This window comes from Stereum hirsutum (assembly GCF_000264905.1).
Source record: "Stereum hirsutum FP-91666 SS1 unplaced genomic scaffold STEHIscaffold_2, whole genome shotgun sequence".
NCBI classification, from domain to species: domain Eukaryota; kingdom Fungi; phylum Basidiomycota; class Agaricomycetes; order Russulales; family Stereaceae; genus Stereum; species Stereum hirsutum.
The window spans coordinates 70559-88397 of NW_006763132.1; the positions used below are offsets into that span (position 1 = coordinate 70559).

Here is a 17839-nt window from a genome sequence, read left to right on the forward strand (position 1 = left end):
TAAGCATCGACGTCGCAAGTCACCTTTTTGTCGAAAAAACGATATTGCATATATTACTGTCAATGTAGACGAGTCCCAGCACTGGATCCTTGAGATGCCCAATCATTGGCCGCCTGACCTGATTTGCTCAGTTATAGCGCCACAAGATGAGAGAACCAAGCATTATGTTGACCATCGTGCGAATTGAGTCGAAGCATAAGTATGCCCAACTTGAGTCTGAACGACGTCATAGACACAGGTAACGATGAAACTTAGAGGGACTTGTGTCACATCGGGCTAGTGAGGTCTAGCTTAGGAGATGGTTTTAGTTCGGGTGCTCACTCCACCTATCTGCTATATGGATCTGGGATGTGGCTATCGCCAGTGTCGATAGAAGGTCAACCCTGAAGGCGATCTCAATCTTGAATTCAACGAGGAAGCGAAAGATCTGAAGTGTGTGAAAGCGATGTTGAAAGAGAACATATCGCAGTACTCAACACGTCGAACGATCCAGAAGCGCACCTGGAGTTCTATCCACCACGTCAACGCCAGACCACCCATATCCTTCGCTCCCACCATAGCCTTGTTCTCACCATTCACAAACCTGACCATATCCCTCTCTGACCTTTGCAAGGACGTCTGGAAGTCAGAAGTCGGTATCATCTCGATGGCCCCCGTCCTCGGGTCGATCAGAGAGCGGCGGCAGCGCAGTGGAGCTTCGAGGTACTAGCGGCAGGTGCGGTTGAAACGAGTGAAGACAATTAGAGTGTTTGCGAGAGATACAAGGCGGCTCAGTGGCACCCCCCGGCGGCGAGAACCAAATATGAACAAGAGCCAATGCTGCGTCGATTCTTGGACGATTGGGATCGAAGGACTCGAAGATCCTGCTGCCGCTGGGTTCGCTTCCCATCAGGCTATACGTCGTCGAGACGTTGAATGGAGGTCTATACAGCCAGAGAGTCGTGCTACAAGTCGAACGAGGAGCGCGAAACCGTCACGTTCTGCACGAATTCTTTCAGCACCGCTTTGAACAATCGACACGTGGCAAACATGCGCGCCAAGCTCCGCCACTCCACGTCAAACTCAGCAACCGTTTCGTCTTGGCAAATATCCTTTCCTCCCTTCCCTTCAATTCTTTCTCGCCGCTGGTCCACATCCACCCAAAGCTCCCGCGGGGATATTGACAGTAGCGTTGAAGTCAGCTCAATAAAGTGAAGACCAGCTTCGAGAGGTCGTGTTCGTGGCTGAGTTGGGAATACGGTGTTACACTTGGTGTTACACGAGTCACCTTTTCAAAGTTGTTCAAATGTTGAATGTAGTGGCTCCGACTGATCTTGTAGCTCTAAGATATCTGAGCTAGACGAGATCGTCAAAATCTTGCAGATCGGTATGATGAAGCTCGAGACTCTCGGGGCAATCTTTTTGATCGTATTCCAAGTATATCCTCCGCAGGTAATCCGCACGAGACTGTGATGCTGTACACCTGAACGAGACTGCTGACCTATCGTATTGCACCTTGATCTACAGCGCAACAGTGGTGAAGGCAGCTTTGGGCATCGTGGAACCGCCGAGCACTTGAGAACTTCGACGTTCGCACAGCTCGAGTACGTATAATACCATGCGGAACTGGCCATGCTTCGCTCTCCTTCAGAGCCGCAGGTGATGTAGCTTTGACAGCGCATTGGGTGCTATTATATATGTCTGCTCAGACCGCTACGCCCATGTCACTTTTTTGAGCGTGCTGCAGTATTCACTCGTCATGATGTTGTTCGAGACAAATCTTAAGACGCTCCTTCTGTCTGGGAGTTCCTTCGCAGTACTAGGATGTGTAGTGCTTCTTGTTCTATGGCAATCGCGGTACTGGTACAAACAGTCGCATCTACGAAACATTCCTGGCCCTCCTGCACAATCGTTTGCCCTTGGTGCGTCGCGTTTTGTATTCCACATCGCGTCGTCTGCTGATCTTCGACACCATGTAGGTAATCTCCCCCAAGTCTTCGGCTTACTCGAAGGCTGGGACTTTCATGTCGAGCTTGCCGAGACTTACGGGAGAGTTGCCAAATCTTGGGGCTTCTTTGGAGTACGTTGCCGCTCTTATTGCCTTGTTTTTTTCTGCGGCAGATACTGATGCAAGCAACCTCAACAGGGTATGCAGCTGCATATCAGCGATCCAAAGGCGCTGTACAGCATCCTGATCAAGGACCAGGAAATATTTGAGGAGCCAGACGTGGCTATCGAGTGAGCTTGTTTCTTGCTATACTCTGGGCGACACCCTAACCATGTTCCACTCGTATAGGTCCAATAAACTGTTCTTTGGAATGGGAATCTTGAGTACCCTTGGTCAGTTCCCGTGATGTAAATGTCCCTATTTCTCGACGCTAACATCTTATTCAGGCGGTCATCATCGCCGTCAGCGGAAGTTGCTGAGTCCAGTCTTCCACATCAACCACATGCGCTACATGATGCCGACCTTCTACAAGATCACCCACAAGGTATATCCATCCTCTTTTCGAAGTGTTTCCCCGCGAGCTTAACTGATTTTCCTACCCATAAAATCCAGCTTAACGACCTCCTGTCGTCCAGACTGGCTAACGGTCCGCAGGAGTTGGACATCCTGGAATGGATGACTCGCGTCGCGCTGGAACTCATCGGCCAAGGCGGTCTCGGATATTCATTCGAAACGCTTGAAGAAGGCAAGACCAACCGTTATACGACGGCGGTGAAGATGCTCTTGTACGTCTTTCCGTTATTGAGATCGACGTCCATCATCTCACTGCCAATTCGCACATTTCAAAAGCCCGACAGCCGGAAAGATCAAGATGCTTCTTCTCATCCTTCCGTACCTCTCCAATATCGGCACAGCAGCGTTCCGTCGCTGGATCATACGTCTTATCCCTTCGAAGAACATCCAAGCTTTGGTCGAGGCAGCAGATACGATGGACGAGTCTTCGAAGAAGATATTCGATGAGAAGAAGGCCGCTCTGAAGAGAGGGGACGATGCGGTAGTTCATCAGATCGGAGAAGGAAGGGATATTTTGAGCATTTTGAGTGAGTTGTGTCGTCTCTAATAGCGACAGTTATTGCGATTGACGGTTTGATATCGCTCCCAGTGCAGGCAAACATGGTCGCCAGCGAAGCGGACAAACTTCCAGACCACGAACTATTGGGCCAAATAACGTACGTCTCAGATGACTTGCGTACCTCGCACGCCTTACTGACTGGCGGTTTGTTGGCCCCACACAGGAGTCTAGTATTTGCCGCCATGGACACCACCTCGAATGCTTTATCTCGCACATTCTCGCTTTTGGCAAAGAACCCGGAGGTGCAGGAGAAATTACGCCAGGAACTCGTCAATGCTCGGAAAGAGGCCGGAGGCGACTTGGAATATGACGCCTTGCACGAACTTCCGTACCTGGAGGCTGTATGCAGAGAGACTCTTCGATGGTGACTCACTATTGTCCTATGCGCCTCATCTTCATGCTCCTTATAGTTACTGACTTCCATTCTCGCAGCTTCCCACCGGTTCCTATTATCCCTAGAGTGTATGTACAATCCAGTCCACATTTCGTTCGAACGCTGCTTATGCTTGTTCACTGTCCACTCAGTGCGCGCAGTGATGCGATCCTACCACTGGGATCGCCTGTCAAATGCAACGACGGTCGTACAATCACCGAGATCTTCGTCCCAAAGGGAACTTCCATCCTCATCAACATACCTGCTGTCAACACTGACCCCGGCACCTGGGGCCCCGATGCTGCCGAGTGGAAACCTGAACGATGGCTGTCACCTCTTCCTGAGACTGTCGCTGACGCTCGCATCCCAGGGGTATACTCGAACATGTAAAGTCATTTCTCACTGCACCAATCGTGAGAGATACTAATCATGCATCTACGTCTCACGTCTTCAGGTTGACGTTCTTGGGCGGTGGGAGGTCTTGCATGTGAGTGAAAAGCGTTACCAATCATCGATTTTCGGGAGAATGACAATGTATTTGTTCCGCGACCGTGCACAGTGGCTTCAAGTTCTCGCAGATGGAGATGAGTAAGTTCCGTTCTCTGCCTAATTTCACTCATGTTGTCTCAACTGCGACGATGGCTAACTTATCCCTCTACCTCGTGCATGATAACCTGCGCCATCACAGAAATGGTCCTTCTTCTCCTCGTCCCTAACTTCCGTTTCTCCTTGGGAGAGAAGCGTGTCGAATGGCTGATGGGCCCCGTGTCTTCTCCCGTTGTCTCTGGAACGTCAAAACCTTCTCTGCCGATGATCGTCTCCCAGATAAAACGCGATGCCAATGGGGAGGTGCGCAAGGATTAGCAGTTGAGATCGGAGCTCCATGGGCTATGACGAGAGGTGGCTTTGGCCCCGTATTGTGTAATAGATACCATGTACTGCGTCGGTGGCGCAATGATTATTTCCGTCTTCGTCTCTCCACAATCAGCTGTATTAGATTATTACGCCAATCGCGAAGTACTGCGTGAGATTGATGCCAGACAATTTGACCTTATGTTCTAGCGGCGACGTAGGTTTGTCGAGAAGATAACATAACGTTATTGTTGACGTTAGAACATCACTCGTCCTCTGTATCATTTATGCTGGCTACGTTCCTGGCGATACTAGGAGAACGGAATACGACAGAATCAAGATTGCAGGGAGAATCCACCATGGTGACGCGCCAACGTACACAAGCATCATATTATCCAGCCATTCACAGTCGCCCATCATATCATCCTTCATTTCATTTACCCAAGAATTAAGCGAAGTACCAAGACCAAGTACTTGCCTTCTTGCCTTCTTACAGACTATCCGAGTGTGGGGACGAAGAACTGGGGATTCAGAACTATGCATGTAAAATATTCTTGCGCTATTGCATTTTCCGCCCCACCATGTGAACGCACATATGGGTTCTTGCAATACTTAGATGCTCCTATATGATATCTTGTCCAGACGCAAAGTCCGTACACTGGACGAGCGAGGGCATCATGCGGTGCTAATTCACATACCTGTGTACATAGTTCTTCGGCTCTACATGCAGAAATTCTTGTTTGCATGTCCATTCTCGAGACAACTAACCCCCTGACGCTGCACTGTGGGGAACTGCGCCACATCAATCGAAGTACCGCCCACCGTCGATGGTCAACTGCGAAAGCGTCAATATTGCGATAAATCATGATGAAGACAAAATATAACTCACAGTTTGTCCTGATCGCGAAGTATACGCAAATTTGAGGAGAAAAAGAGCCCAATAGCAAAATAGTTCCATTACTGAACCTCTACAAAGTAAGTTGGGTACATACCGGTCATGAAGCTCGATGAGTCGGAGGCGAGGAACGAGACCAATCCTGCCACATCTTCAGGTTCCCCTACTCTCTTGACGGCGGCCACTTCCGCTTGCTAAAGGATGGACTCGTAAGCAGAAGGACTAAAAACCTATGTTTTTTACGAACTGGGAGCGGAACGGGGGAAAGTGAAGTACGCACAGATTTTATGAGCGCTGGTGGATCGTCAGTATCATTGGCCATATTCCGTACTGTATTGAAAGGGCGTTGTGAGCATGTTTCCTACCGACTTAACCATCGAGCCTGCAAGACTGACGCATATCGGAAGAAATGGCGCCGCTAGAGGGTCAGTCTAAGTATCAGTCTCTGTACACGCGGTAGGACCTTTGGGGTACTTACGGCGCATAAGCGTTCACGGTGATGCCAAATTTACCAAGATCCTGCGCTGGATCAGACAAATAGAGCACAAGTCAGTTCATGCCAGTCTATAATCGTTATGCGGAACTTACCAACGGACTGTGTCAAGCCACGGATAGCAAACTTGCTAGTACTGTAAGCAGTTGCCGAAGGTGAGCCTTGCTTTCCGACCAAGGACGATGCACCTATTATCCTTCCTCCACGGCCTTGTTTGATCATCTGGCTGGCCGCATGCTGGTAGCCTGTTGGATCGGCGCCAATCAAGTTGGTTAACGAATTGCAAAGGTGACTGCTGATTGAGTATGGGCGAGGAGAGAATGAAACCCTACATAAAAACATGCCCCGGACATTTACCGACATGACTCTGTCAAAAGCGTCGAGCGAAGCTGCGAGAGGAATGGTGGATTAGATTTTGAGATATGTCAAATAATCATGACGGGGACGAGGCTTGCTCTCAAGGATGGGCTTCATTGCAATATAGATCCCAGCATTCGCAACCATCTAATAAGAAAACAAACAATGGCGTGTCAAGACATCTGTGGCTTCTCCTGCATAGCAGGAAAGACTCACAACGTCCAGACCACCGAGTTGATCGACCACCTCCTCAAACATCCGTTTGACATCTCCCTCTGACGACACGTCTCCCAAGGTGACCACGCATCGCTGGTCACTACTGGCTCCATATATCCTCTCAATCTCCTTCTTCAGTTCCGAAAGCTTTTCTTCCTGTGATGGGATGTCGTTTAAAGCTACGGAAAAGCCGTCCTGTGCAAGCCGGATGGATATAGAACGGCCAATACCTACGGGATAAGGAGCAGCACGGAGTCAAAAAAAGAATTTGAGTAGGACGGCGTATACACATTGGGTTATATGAAACAACTGTCGATATGGGAACATACCTTGCGACGCAGCGCCGGTTACGAATGCAGTACGTGGGGCAGTTGAGGTCATGATGAATATACCCTGCGTTCACCTAAGATGATGAACAGACGGAGGGGGTAAGATACAGGGGCGTAGAAAGAGATACTCACGATGGTACACGAGCATGATCATTTATACAGGTCGCCATTGAACGACTTGGACGACGGGGAGCGCTGATGGAGGACTATACTCGCGCGTCGGGCTGAGCTCAGGAGAATACTTGACGTGAAGCCGAAGTTGCGAGCGGTAAAGGCACACTCGCAGACTGCAGGACACAAAGGCGCTGCTAGGTCACCTACCTTCTGATCAATTCTTCCAATTCGAAGAGAAGTCCTAATATCTAAAGCTCCATGTAGTTCCTGCAACGCCAGGGGGAGAGGGCTGCCCGCCTCACCGTCTCTTCCATGCCGCTCTCTGATGAAAAATTGCTGCATTCTCATCGTTATCTCGTACGGCGCTCAGCTTATGGTGTGCGTACTGTTTTGATTTGCTTGTGCACTGCGTACGAGCGCCATGTGTATGCCTTGCGCACCATTTCATCCCTACCAACCTGTCACTGGTGAGAAGCTTGATGGGGATAATCACGAAGTGCTATTGTTCCAGGCGCACCGAAGCGTCATTGGTGAATCGTGTGGGACCCATGCCGGTCCGGCACTCCGACAGAGTCTTTTATTGTGGTATATCAATGGTATATCAGAGTTTTTACGGGGCAACCTAGCGTGCAGATACCTTTGTTACAGCTGCTTCAACTGCCGTTCGAGAAGCGTCCTAAATTTGCATCAGGACGATACGAAAAAAGACAAATGGAAAATAGTACATTCATTGAACATCTCATAAGTATGCAAATTTGGCACGGTCTTACCGTCGTTCGGCGAGAAGCTTGACATTCGTTACCTCCATACTGCTATTTCCGTTACATAGATCTCACTTCGCCAAAACATCCGCGATAACCGTCTCACTCGTAGACCACAGGCTCTTCGCCAACTCCGGATCCTTCGCGTTATCGCTCAGCCGATCCTCCGATATGTATCCGTACGGCGTCAAATGCTTTCCCGCGTATTCCGTCTTCTTCTCCCAAACGACAGGCATCGTGGAAGCAAAGAGCGGAGTCATCGCGCCCTGGAGGGGTGTCATAGACCCGTCCAGCATGGCCACATTAGCGGGACCAACGAAATTAATCGATCCAGCTGCAGAAGATAATAAAACCAGGAGATAATTGAGCGTCGTCCGTGTAGTCAGAGCACAATGAATGGATGGACGAACGCGTTTTGACTCCGCCGGGATGCACAGAAATGGCCACCGCCGCAACACCCTCCGCATCAAATCGCCTTTGAAGTTCCTTCGTGAAAAGGATATTCGCTAGCTTCGATAGTCCTGACGAAAACAGTCGTGAAACAACCACTCGATCTCAGTCACGCGATAATATACGAGAAAGGACACGGATGACAGACCGTAGCGAGCGATGTTCGACTTCGGGTCGTCCGTCCCACCGAGATCCGCGTTGAACGACTCGGGAGTGTCAAACTTGAACCCGGCAGGTACAAGGAAGTGCGTAGTTGAGGACATCTGCGGTGAGATTGAGATTCGAGAGTAGGAGAGATCAGCGACCTGGAAGAAGAGACTATAGCGAATAGTGGGCGACGTACGTTGACGACTCGCACGCCTGGGTAGGACTCCGCCGTCTTTTTCAAAAGCGGCAGAAGTGTAAGCGTGAAAAGAAATGGGCCAAGGTGACTTTGAGTTTCCGTCACGGACGTCAGAACATTGCAATGCTTCGGAGGGGCTATGGGATACACGTACTTGGTATTGAAAGAGACAGAAATGCCTTGCTCGTTCTTGTCCAGTGGCCGAGCTAATCTATATCGCACTCGTCAATTACCTTTGCTCTGCGATGTCCAACTCCAACCCAAAATCAGTACAAAATTACCGAAAACTCACAGTCCAGCATTGTTCACCAATATATCGAGCCTGGATTCTTCGTTCACGAACGCCTGGGCCACAGCCTTGACTTGCTTGAGGTCGTTCAGGTCCATAACAAGGGGCTTCAGATTCGCGGAGGGAATGGTCTTGGTGAGTTCAGTAATGGCGCTCTGTGCCTTTTCGAGGCTGCGAGCACCGATGTAGACCTTAGCACCTTTCAAGGCGAGCTGCTCAACGACATTGATGCCGATGGAGGAAGGAGCACTGGATATCAAGGCGGGATGATCATTATCTCAGGGGACAGAGAGATCAGGGACAAGCAGACGAACTAGGCTCCCGTGACGATAGCAACCTTTCCCGTCAGAGTTGGAATGGCATCGAGGTCCAATTCCTAACGGCGACGGCGAGTTCAGTTTGGGACGAGACATATTCGGTTCAAACTTACTGGGCTTCTGATTTCACGTGTATACTCCATTGAAACAGGCCTGGGGAGAGAGATGTGTGAGTGTTAAAGTCGGGAGGTAAGTGACGCTGCAGCAGAGTACCTCGTATTCTTATCGAGTGCGTGAAAGCTCTAATACAGAATCTGTGGAGCGCTGACTGAGCGTGAAAGAGGCTGTATCTCAGGCCTCAGGGCGGCGTCAGAACCAGATTTAGAACGGGGTTATGATGTGTAGATCAGACGTGGAACCTACCTCGGCCGCACACCCATAACCCTCAAGGCAGCGTCAGAACCACTTCTAGAAGAGGTTGAGATGTGGTTCAGACGTGGGGACGTGGGAGAAGAACCTACCTTGGCCGCACACCCACGATCGGCCTTCCGATACTACATGCCAATGTTTGTCGTGTCCATCAGGTCTCCATCATGCAAGCAAGCTAGCAAGTTGGTGCTTGAGCGCTGAGCTCCGGCTACCCCGAGCGTCGCTCATGATTCGCCGCGGCTTCCAGTCCAATCCGAGTCCAGACATCACATTTCTTGGCATCCCGGGTTGTTTGGTTGCGTACATCTTCCTATCGCAGACCAAGCTTTCGAGTGCCACAGCACTCGCTTCAGTAACTAATCCGAGGAAGACGGAGCTTCGCTGGTAAAGAAGTCATAGTGCTGCACAATCTCCTGAGTGAATGTACCGTACGGCAATCAAAGTCTCGAGCTCCTTGGGCGCTGCGTATCGGGGTACCCGAGCCGTTCTGTGTACATACCACGCGGAAGGTTAGGGTCGCATCAACCGACTCCACGGCAAAGTGCCTATTTATCTACTTGTTTGTTTGTGAGAGAGAAACTCACTCTGACTATCGATTAGGAATAACCATGTATGGGACCTAGACGCTTCGGTGACGACCATATGAGCAGCAAAGGTGAGCGAGGGCTAGGAGACAAGAAGAAAGTGCAGGGCGAAGTTTGCGCGCTGCACGGGACGGCAAGTCCCGGCCTCATGAGCTCGGCTGGCCACGGCACAAGATCTAAGACCTACCATCAAAGAAGGGCACTCGTTCTAAAAGGAGGCAATGTCGAGCAACAAAGACGATCTGCATGCCACAAAATGGACCTCCACTCCGTAGGACCGACGGATTACAATACAAATTGAACCCGGGATCGCCGTTCTTGCAGCACATATGAGCTTTGTGGGTCGAGTATGCCAAGAGGACTCCGCTAGTGAACAAGGCTATTCCACTCAAACACTAAGTACAATGAAACCAGCCACTTTCATCAGCTTCGAGTTGGGGCTCCACCAGCTTTTAGCGGTATCCCACGTGCCCGATGATTCGCCTGTTATCTTTAGCCTTATCACCTCCCTCCAACCATCATGAATACAACCGATGGCGCAATCTCAAATCTCAAGGTGTGCATCTGCGTGGCCGTTCATCAACTGTTTATGGCATGTTACATTGTCCACAGCAGCCAGGGGTGTGCCATTGTCGCATGTACCTTCCAGAAGAGCATCATTGGCTATTGCACCCATCGGGCGCCGCTCATCTCTTGATTGTTGGATGGCGATACTCACGCTTGTACTCCTTGGGGTATCTGATTTTCCATTACCGTAACCAACCTGTAAAGCACTCGTCCCATCAAATTACTAGCATGGGCGACATCGCTCTTAAACGGTGACTTGCCAGCATTTCCACACCACTATTCTATACTATGCCTCTGACTCTGACACTAGACGTATTAGATCGCTTTGACCTCTGCATCTCGCTGCTTTCCTCTGAGGATGGCGTCTGCTCTTGGGATCTACAAACAGTAGACAAATCAGCTACTGCCCAGCCCATCCAACCGGTCTCCCTTCCCACTAAACCATGCATCACACTCAAGCTCACCCGCTCTGACAACACTCGCCGTCTACAAGTCGAGACGTCGACTAATATAAGCATCGATTCTCCACTCCAGCAGGATGCCGCATCGACGATGAACTTAGCTACGCCCACCACCCAAGGTATGGCCTAACAATCACTACGTATATCCCGCTTAGGCGTATAACTGAACTTTTTTTAACTCGTATGATAGGTGGGCACTCGGAGATAGTACTCTCAAGCTCAAGTAATCCGAACGACAATCGTAAGATCCTCATATTTCGTTCTTCGACTTAGCAAGTTCTGACTCTGTCCATTTGCGTTTGCAGACGACTTAGAAACGTTCAGCTCTGCACTAGACTTTACCAGCATAGATTTCGGAGGATATAGCTCTGGTACGTCAATATTCTTGACTGTCTCTTGGTACATACTGAACTGTAGGCACTGTTAGGCGAGCTATCGAACATGTTGCTCGGATTCAATCAGGTTGAGAATTCGCAAGCTTCAGCAGATATTCCAGGGACATTCGATGGCAACGGCTCCGTTATACCCCTATCCTCGTCACTTGGACCGTCAAACGAGTTACCTTCCGACTGTATGGACTACATGACCGAATTCGCCGGTATGGGTGCCTTGAATGTTTACACGGGGAACACTTTCTGATAGAGATGATGTCCTAGGCTCGAATCCGCCTTCATCTCATAGCGCCCCGATAGACTACTCGCAGTCGTTTACGCCGACCAGTTCGCTAGACCTTTTCAGCCTCCCGTCACCTGCAATGGATGCTTCCCCCTCCTCAGATAAAGACTTCACTATGTCTGAAGAGACCGGCGACGCGACACAGAGTTCTCCTTGCGGGCGGGAAAGCTCCCACACCGACTCGGGCGCTGTGGCCGGGCGGAAGCGCAGGAAGCGTCTTTCCTGCCTAGAGGAAGGGTGCACTAAACAGTTTACTAGCGAATACACTCGAAAGGTCGGCGCTTGATTTGATTTAAACCGTCCCTATCCGTCTACTTCACGATTCCATGCAGTCTACTAACGATGCCTTTCTTTGTAAGTAGGTACATATGGGATCACATGCTGCGAAACCACGGAAGACGTATGTCTGCAAACATTGGCCACTATGTACAACTCGGTTTTCACGGACTCACGATCGGTTACGACACGAGTTGACGCAGCACGGGGAAATTCCACCATGGTCATGTCCAAGATGTTCTCGCCCGTTCTCGTCCCAGAAGTCCTTAGACTTCCACGGCTGCCCCACTTCGTCCACTCGCGCATGACCAAGTTATGATTAGATTATTTTCGGACATGTATCAGTCGCCCATGTATACTATGTGTTATGAAACTAGATATATACTATGACTGTATGCTCGTCCATCGGGCTCATTCGCCTCAGTTTGGTGACTTCTTCATGCTACCATAAACCGAAAACTTCGTTCAGGGCGATCACGGATGTTTCATAGGTGCACAAGGAATGATAGCCATATTGGGTTTGTTCTACGTACACATGCAATCGGACAGACGGACACGGCGCGATGGATCGCTTGATAGGCTAGCCTTTCGTTCCGCAGTTACGCAACGCGGGGTGTTGGGAGTCCCGAAAAGTGGTGCGCAAGAAAACACTTGTATTAGTGGAGTCGATAGGTGAAAACATACCGTTCCATGTAGGTACGCAACACAGAAATCAGAACGTCCCGACGGATAAGGTCCCACTAGCTTGATACTTCGACTGACGTACCGTACACTTCATGCAGAGAGAGTCATCAGGGTTCAAAAGATATCAAAGCCTCTTCTATGGTGAGGAAGCCTCGGTCGCATAAGTTAAACATAGGAGGCACTGCAGCGAGTTGTTTAGCTACATACCCGAAACATAGGAGAACAGAGCCCTGAGATCGTTCGGCAATCAATGGCGGGATGCCCATTCTTCTAAGCGCTGATACCATAGAAGGATTCGCGCTCATGGGCGCTATATGTACTATCACAGCGTCATAGACGGGCGCAAGTAAGGCCGATCAAAAAGGTCCTAGTGGGAATCGACGCAAATCATTACGCCATTGAGAGAATTTGTCTCACCCGTCAACTGAAATCCTCGAAGTGATACTAACATGGTGAACAGTCAAGATTCGTATTGCTTGTATGCCTATGGCACAGAACGCTTTGTTGTGACGGCTAATAGCAGCCGATAACGTGGAGAGATAACCAAGGGCCTAGAGAAGGTGCCGAATAGCGACCGATGTATGAAGAGGAGGGAAAACGTCACCCCCGATGGATCTAGGGCGTGGCCTAAGCAATCTACCACGAAGCTGAACAGTTTCCCACAGGACCACATAATCATCCTGAAGGCAACACTCTCGGAGTTCAGTCGTATCCGGCTTTTGCGGAGTGAAATAGCGTTTTTTCTCCCGGTCTTGTGCAACAAGTTCTTTGTTAGAACCTCTAAATAAATCTCCGTGATCGACATTCACTGGATTCGTTGGTGTCCTTCCAGCTCACATTTCTGCCTTCAAGCCATGCTTCATCGCGGTTATAGCATCAGGGTAAGTATTGTAACGGAATGTCTGTGGCCTCGGAGTCCCGCAACGTATCTGCATTCCCAACCGTCTGTTTGGCCAGGAGAATGAGTAAGAAATGCCAATTGGACTTGCTGAAAGGGACTATCCCTATCAGTTTCTCAGTCCTGTTCCTCCGAGCCTCTCGTACTCAGTGCACTGACGAAAACCCGGAAGGAAAGAAAACAAAAGAAGCAAGAAGTAATACATACAATGGTCATCATTTACTTGTCGTCAACTCCAGAGGTGGTACCTTTTCCACGAATTCGCAACACCGCTTTTGAATTCATCCTCCTACCTTCGCCCAACTTTGATGAACGTTTGCTACAGTATCTCTACACTTGGCGATCCCATCAACGTATAGCTGATAGCGGATGATACCTACGCAAATCCTCGGAGCTGTGCGGATCGACAGGGATGGAAGTTGTTAGCCTTATGAGAATGCGTGATCCGAAGGTATAGAGAGAATTCCCTGGCATGCTCAAACAGCGCTGGGAGGCAATCCCGATTGCACCTTAACAACATGGCATCTGTTAGAAAGCAGCCGAGGACTGCGATCTCTTTACCGGCTATCGGGAGGACAAGCACATCAGCCAAAATGCACAGCTCACACAAATGATCGAAATCGGTGATAGGCGATGCCAATTGTTCACCAGGGGCTGGTGAGCTATTTTTCCGAGCATGGTCGATTCCTGCGCGTGATGTTTCCTTGCTCGCCACACTGAGAATTCAGGGCACCATACGTCGTGATCACACGTGAATAAAAGAACAAGTAGTATCATATTGGAGAGCGGGCTCGTAGATATAGGAGGACACCGCGAACAGGAACAAAAAACGTGACCGGATACACAGTCCGAAGTCAACTAAGGTTTTAAATGCACAAAATAAAAGAAAACCATTACCGTCACGATGAGTTGACACGTTTCTCAGAGACAGGGATATGTGCTACACCGATCAATTCATCGCGGTCCAATGAAAGGCAAACAACTGCGAGACCGCACTTGAGCAACACTGAGTCAATGAAATACGATTCAATAAACACCAAGAATACCATAGCCAGATGTGCGAGATAGGAAGTAGGCATAGAAACTGGTGTTATAACTAGCGGCGCAAGCTCACGGGCCTCGCAAACTATTGCAGGATGTTGAGACTTTCAAAATTCGTACCATATAACTATAATATCATATAATTTTCTGTGCCTAGCACCGTAACCGCATAACACTCTCTTAGGTCACGAGCGACGGGGTCTCTGACCTGAGCTGTCTCATCCTTTCTTTCGTCCTCTCTGTTTGTCATGATATCTCTCTTCCCTGCCGCCTTGGGTATTTCCTTCATTCCCGCTCTCATGCCATAATAACGTCTGAGACGACGGTGGGCTGAGATGAGGAGGGCTATACATGTTATGTATACACTTCTCGAGCATGAGGGCGTAAGGTCCTGAGCCGGACGACGACGTTGTTGGGGAACGGAGCAAGTGAAGAGCAAGCGGAGGATGGACACTCATTTATTTTCAAACCGCACCTCCTCGGAGCTGTGTAGATGGGCCGAAAATTTCTCATACCTGTCGAACTAGGGTAATCAAAGTCCAGTGCGGTACGTGCGGACATGAAGTGTCGGATGCGTATGACGTGCGGTCGAGAGCTGTTTCCCAGCAGCTTGGGTATTCATACTGAATCGAACTAAAACTGGCAACGTGTTTGCACTGCTTGGTTTTGGCGCACCATCTTGGGCGCATTCGGCTGCTAGAAAGGATGGAGCGTTGCCCCGCCAGCTGAGAAGCGCTGCGGGCTGGAGCGGTGTTCAGCCGCATATGGCGCTGTGACATCGTTGGCAACTCGATATTTGATCAGCTCCCCCCACCTAAGCGGCCCGGCATGCCTACCTTAACTGTCTCCGTTGGCGTTGGATATCAGATTTACCTTCTTTCTTTTTGTCTTGTGTTCCTCTCTCATACATCGCAAGGAACATGTCGGGCGCCACTCAGCTAGACAGAGCCCCTCAGTCAGAGGCTCGTGACGATGATTTCGAGCAGCATACAGTAGACCAACCTGCGCCTCATCCTGACAACGACGACACGCGGACACTCTCTGGTCACGAAGGTGGGCAAAAGCAGAAGAACTCCAAAGAGGGGGCGAAGGGGACGGAGGAGGATGAGTGGGCAACTAATCCTGCCAATCCGCGCAACTGGTCTCCAGCAAAGAAATGGCTCATGACTTGTATTGTGAGTCGCTCAATTTCAATCAAGGTTCATATGATGCATTTTTCAGGCTGAACTCGCTGAAAATGTACACCTTAGGTCTCTCTATATACATTTGTCACCCCCCTTGCTAGCTCAATGATGTCTCCTGCCCTTCCGGATATTGCCATCCACTTCAATATCACAAATGAGACTATCTTGTCCCTCACCTTATCTATTTTTTTGCTCGCCTTCGCTATCAGCCCGCTGTTTTATGCCCCAATGTCCGAAATGTATGGCAGGGTCTGGGTAAGCAGTTCCGTCCTCTGTGCTATTGTTTGTTTTTACTGATCGTCGAGAATATTCTCCCGTTTAGGTATTGCACTTGAATAACTTAGCCTTTCTCGCTTTTAATATCGGTTGCGCGTTTGCGAAGAATACGGGATCGTTCATAGGATTCCGCTTCCTTGGTGAGTGGCTACGCCTGTCTCGAGGAACAGAGGAGTCGAACTGACATAAATGGTGCAGCGGGCTGGGTAGGATCCGCGCCCCTTGCCGTCGGTGGAGGCGTCATCCAAGGTGATAACTTAATGCTCGCTTTCCAATATTGTGTGGTCTGACAAGACGCAGATCTGTTTGCTCCTCAACATAGATCGACTGCTATGGGATTGTACACGTTCGTAATCGACCCATGTTGCATTCTAATTCTCGCTTGTAATATTCATTTTATTTTATCCGTTCCTCGTAGGATGGGGCCTCTCGTCGGCCCAGTCGTCGGTCCGATAGCTGGCGGTACGTCTCTCACTGTACAGTTGTTAGGACACGCGCTCAACTCATCAGACGTCCTCTAGGTTTCATAACAGGTATGCATGCCGTTCACCGTCCATACCCTCATGCTGAAGTAGGTCCTGCTCGCAGAAACAATCGGATACAAGTATATATTCATCGTCATTGTCGGCGTCGCGGCCGTTGCCGCTTGCGTAGGCATACCTTTCCTCCGCGAGACATATGCTCCAATCATCCAGCAGCGCATTCTGCAAAAGCAGAGTGATGAGGAATCCCATGCCGTCTCGTCTGCTCTGATTCGTAGCCGTCGCGACCAGTTGGGTTTGTTATGGACCAACCTTACGCGGCCGTTCGTCATGCTCTCTCAGAGCCTCATCTGCTTCGTATTGAGTCTCTATATGGCACTGTACGTCTAGACGTACCCCGTCACCTTTTGAACAACTGACGCACATCACGGGTTATAGGATCTATGGTATGGCCATAAATACTTCTCCTGGAATGTATCTCACTAAAAACTCTAGGCATATATTATCTGATGTTCACCACCTTCCCCGGTATGTCATACCTGACTATGATAGGGTGGTCTTCACACTCATGCTTATTTTTGTATCGTATAGACCTCTTCTCGGACGTGTACCACTTCAGTGCTGGAATCTCTGGTCTTACCTATATAGGCCTTGGAGTTGGCTTCTTGACCGCGACCTATGGCGCTGCCCGTATCGGCAACAATATTTACGCCAATGTGCGACGAAACTCTTTTACTATTGACTGAACATCGCTCACATCCGAGACTCTAGCTGAGTGCACATAACGATGGACAAGGGAAGCCTGAATTCCGTGTTCCTGTGCTCATCGTTGGATCGTTCTTTGTGCCGATTGGACTTTTGTAAGTCGATGCGTATTTATCTTCCCCGTCTACTACAGAGACTGACCGTGTAATTTCTCCTCCACAGTGTTTGTGAGTTTCACTACATTCTAGGTTGATGCGCTCTCATTGCATGGACTAGATGGCTGGAGTGCGGCTGCGCACACTCACTGGATTGTACCCATCATTGGGACGGCAATATTTGGTGCAGGGTTGATGACGACGTTGTGAGTTGTCTTTACTTTGAGCGTTTATCACATGTGATGCAGTCGGGGCTGAGTTCTTTCATCATCGTCACGTTAGCCTCCCGATCCAACTCTACCTCGTAGATGCCTTCCAATACGGTGCATCCGCTCTGAGCGCTGCAGCGGTGAGTTCTATATACATGCTCCCACAATCCACATTCTATCAGGTCTTGCTCGGCTGGTATAATCAAAACGCTCATCAATGCTACGATCCCTCGCAGGTCTCACGCTCCCTCGTCGGGTTCGCCTTCCCCCTGTTTGGCCAACAGATGTTCGACGCTCTTGGATACGGAGGAGGGAATTCGCTCCTCGCTGGTTTGGCCATTGTTCTCGGCATTCCCTTCCCTATTTGGTTATGGTACTACGGAGAGCAAATGAGAATGAAGAGTTCTCTTACCCGTTAGGCGACA

At 49.7% G+C, this 17839-nt stretch overlaps 5 protein-coding genes across 5 annotated transcripts; 3 read left to right on the forward strand and 2 right to left on the reverse strand.

Annotated features, from left to right (window-relative positions):
• Positions 1 to 1738: 1738 nt before the first annotated feature.
• STEHIDRAFT_127724 (cytochrome P450) lies at positions 1739 to 4296 on the forward strand (the record flags this gene model as incomplete). The annotated part of the gene is made up of 14 exons (XM_007299457.1): positions 1739 to 1901; positions 1959 to 2059; positions 2126 to 2217; positions 2276 to 2319; positions 2374 to 2471; positions 2540 to 2712; positions 2777 to 3027; positions 3090 to 3156; positions 3223 to 3423; positions 3492 to 3521; positions 3585 to 3818; positions 3887 to 3919; positions 3992 to 4020; positions 4121 to 4296. 14 exons carry the CDS (start codon positions 1739 to 1741, stop codon positions 4294 to 4296), a joined length of 1692 nt encoding a protein of 563 aa, XP_007299519.1.
• Positions 4297 to 5086: 790 nt separating this feature from the next.
• STEHIDRAFT_127725 (NAD-P-binding protein) lies at positions 5087 to 6626 on the reverse strand (the record flags this gene model as incomplete). Its single annotated transcript, XM_007299458.1, has 10 exons — positions 5087 to 5119; positions 5257 to 5373; positions 5460 to 5509; positions 5575 to 5597; positions 5658 to 5703; positions 5768 to 5917; positions 6005 to 6061; positions 6128 to 6176; positions 6246 to 6475; positions 6575 to 6626. 10 exons carry the CDS (start codon positions 6624 to 6626, stop codon positions 5087 to 5089), a joined length of 807 nt encoding a protein of 268 aa, XP_007299520.1.
• Positions 6627 to 7430: 804 nt separating this feature from the next.
• On the reverse strand, positions 7431 to 8991 carry STEHIDRAFT_144223 (NAD-P-binding protein; the record flags this gene model as incomplete). Its single annotated transcript, XM_007299459.1, has 8 exons — positions 7431 to 7783; positions 7860 to 7970; positions 8048 to 8162; positions 8243 to 8330; positions 8397 to 8453; positions 8535 to 8780; positions 8846 to 8907; positions 8962 to 8991. The coding sequence occupies 8 exons, from the start codon at positions 8989 to 8991 to the stop codon at positions 7521 to 7523; spliced, it is 972 nt and encodes a 323-aa protein (XP_007299521.1). The 3' UTR covers positions 7431 to 7520.
• A 1665-nt stretch (positions 8992 to 10656) lies between these two features.
• STEHIDRAFT_152298 (uncharacterized protein) lies at positions 10657 to 11790 on the forward strand (the record flags this gene model as incomplete). Its single annotated transcript, XM_007299460.1, has 5 exons — positions 10657 to 10948; positions 11020 to 11070; positions 11135 to 11200; positions 11257 to 11427; positions 11486 to 11790. 5 exons carry the CDS (start codon positions 10657 to 10659, stop codon positions 11788 to 11790), a joined length of 885 nt encoding a protein of 294 aa, XP_007299522.1.
• A 3533-nt stretch (positions 11791 to 15323) lies between these two features.
• Positions 15324 to 17833, forward strand: STEHIDRAFT_107361 (MFS general substrate transporter; the record flags this gene model as incomplete). Its single annotated transcript, XM_007299461.1, has 16 exons — positions 15324 to 15578; positions 15654 to 15842; positions 15910 to 16003; positions 16062 to 16112; positions 16158 to 16209; positions 16282 to 16325; positions 16385 to 16396; positions 16452 to 16725; positions 16784 to 16791; positions 16841 to 16873; positions 16937 to 17061; positions 17117 to 17205; positions 17273 to 17277; positions 17327 to 17411; positions 17488 to 17554; positions 17651 to 17833. The coding sequence occupies 16 exons, from the start codon at positions 15324 to 15326 to the stop codon at positions 17831 to 17833; spliced, it is 1566 nt and encodes a 521-aa protein (XP_007299523.1).
• Positions 17834 to 17839: the final 6 nt, after the last annotated feature.